This window comes from Austrofundulus limnaeus, unplaced genomic scaffold (assembly GCF_001266775.1).
Source record: "Austrofundulus limnaeus strain Quisiro unplaced genomic scaffold, Austrofundulus_limnaeus-1.0 Scaffold85, whole genome shotgun sequence".
Classification (NCBI taxonomy): domain Eukaryota; kingdom Metazoa; phylum Chordata; class Actinopteri; order Cyprinodontiformes; family Rivulidae; genus Austrofundulus; species Austrofundulus limnaeus.
This window is the reverse complement of record NW_013952487.1, coordinates 531,939-533,804: the sequence shown is the minus strand read 5'-3', so window position 1 is coordinate 533,804 and position 1,866 is coordinate 531,939. Positions and strand designations below refer to the sequence as shown.

The following is a 1,866-nucleotide window of genomic DNA, read 5'->3' as shown; positions in this document are numbered from 1 at the left end:
GACCTGGTTAGTGTTTGAAGGAACCGGACCTGGTTAGTGTTTGAAGGAACCAAACCTGGTTAGTGTTTGAATGAAGCAGACCTGGATGGTGTTTGAAGGAACCGGACCTGGTTAGTGTTTGAAGGAACCAAACCTGGTTAGTGTTTGAATGAACCGGACCTGATTAGTTTTTGGAGGAACCGGACCTGGTTAGTGTTTGGAGGAACCGGACCTGGTTAGTGTTTGGAGAAACCGGACCTGGTTAGTGTTTGAAGGAACCGGACCTGGTTAGTGTTTGAAGGAACCAAACCTGGTTAGTGTTTGAATGAACCGGACCTGATTAGTTTTTGGAGGAACCGGACCTGGTTAGTGTTTGGAGGAACTGGACCTGGTTAGTGTTTGGAGAAACCGGACCTGGTTAGTGTTTGGAGGAACCAGATCTTAACCCAACACAGATGGAGATGAACGAAGAACCAAACTGACCTCAGGACCAGAGACTCTGGCGCCACCTTCACTGTCGCCCTCTGAGAACGAGCCCGACTCATCGCTGGAGTTCCCGCCGCTGGTACCGAAGCCCTCGCTTTTGATCTTGGCGCAGTCCTGAGAGAAAACCAGCTCCTTGCCCAGGGGGGTCCGGGCCTCCACCATCTGAACCAGGCTGCGAGGCGGCTGCGCGAACGAGGAGAGGTCAAAGGGCAGGCCGGACAGAGAGCTGCCATTGGCCACTTCATCTGGATAAGAGACGGAGGAGCAGGAGCTGGAAGACTGGGTTCTGGGTTCAGACRGTGCTGGAGAGTTAACGGCGACGGGGCATCTGGAGGGCGGGGCCTCTTCCTGCATCAGGGTGGAGTTTTTGTTTTTGATATTGTCCTCCATGTAAGGACGAGCCGCCGGCTGTCTGTCACCGGCTGCAGAGAAGATGACGGAGCATCGGTCCAGCTCCCCTTCCTGCTGGCAGGAGGAGGTCTTGGACCAGTCCATGTCCCTGTTGCTGGTCTTGAGGTCAGCCTGGTTCAGAGCATCCCCCTTGCTCCACAGCTGGTTGGTGAGCAGCTCCTGAATGGTTCTGCTGGACATGTTGCTGAGATCCAGACCGCCTCTCTGGAGGTACGAGCGCAAGCAGGACGAGGCTAACTCCTGGCCTGCAGAGGGCTGGGCCAACACGGGGACTCCTTCCACCTCCAGCTCCATCTCCAGAACCTCCTCCRTACCAAACTCCGGGTTGGAGCCGTTCCTGTCGTGCACCGCGCCCTCAAACGGAAACGGCTCCTCTTTGATCCTGGAGGGGGTGAGGAGGGTCTGCGAGGCAGCGCCGCCGTCCTCTGGTTCTGAGCCCAGCAGCGTTGGGTCGGCGTGTCGAGTCTCCTCGCCGCGTTTGTCCTCACAGACCTGGTACTCCCAGGGTTCGGGACGATCATCAGGCCGCGGGTCGGCGTCAGCTGCCAGGCCGGGCCGCTGCTTCGTCTCCGGGGGACAAACGTCTTCAGAGAAGACCGCGTCCTCGTCCTCGTACTCCACCAGGCCGTTGCTGGCCCCGTCGTTCTGCAGCTGGGCTTGAAGAAACTGGAAGCAGGAGTCTTCCAGGTTGTGCACGCCGAGCAGGTCGGCGCACAGCATGACCTCGTGGATGTTTTCTCTGTTCAGCACCAGCTTGGCCGTGTAGGCGAACTGAAGCAGCGGAGCGAAACCTCTGGCCGTCACCTGCAGGGGAAACAAGCCGTCCGGTTTTATTCAAAATACAGGAAAAATCTGAAAATAATTTATTTAAACTTAAATGTTGATTGTTTTTCTTCTCGTGGGTTCTGGGTGTAGCTCTTTCTGATTCATCACATCTGCTACTTCTCTGCAGTCAGTGTGTGTGTGTTCGTGTGTGTGTGTGTGTGTGTG

General features: G+C 56.1%; 1 protein-coding gene across 1 annotated transcript in view; it reads right to left on the bottom strand.

The window, feature by feature from the left end:
- LOC106519964 (transcription regulator protein BACH2) overlaps positions 1 to 1,680 on the bottom strand; it is a gene marked incomplete at its 5' end in the record, with an annotated part of 8,774 nt that extends 7,094 nt beyond the window's left edge. Inside the window, 1 exon segment of the mRNA XM_014011842.1 lies at positions 463 to 1,680. Coding sequence (XP_013867296.1) covers positions 463 to 1,680 — 1,218 coding nt within the window.
- Between the last annotated feature and the right edge of the window lie 186 nt (positions 1,681 to 1,866).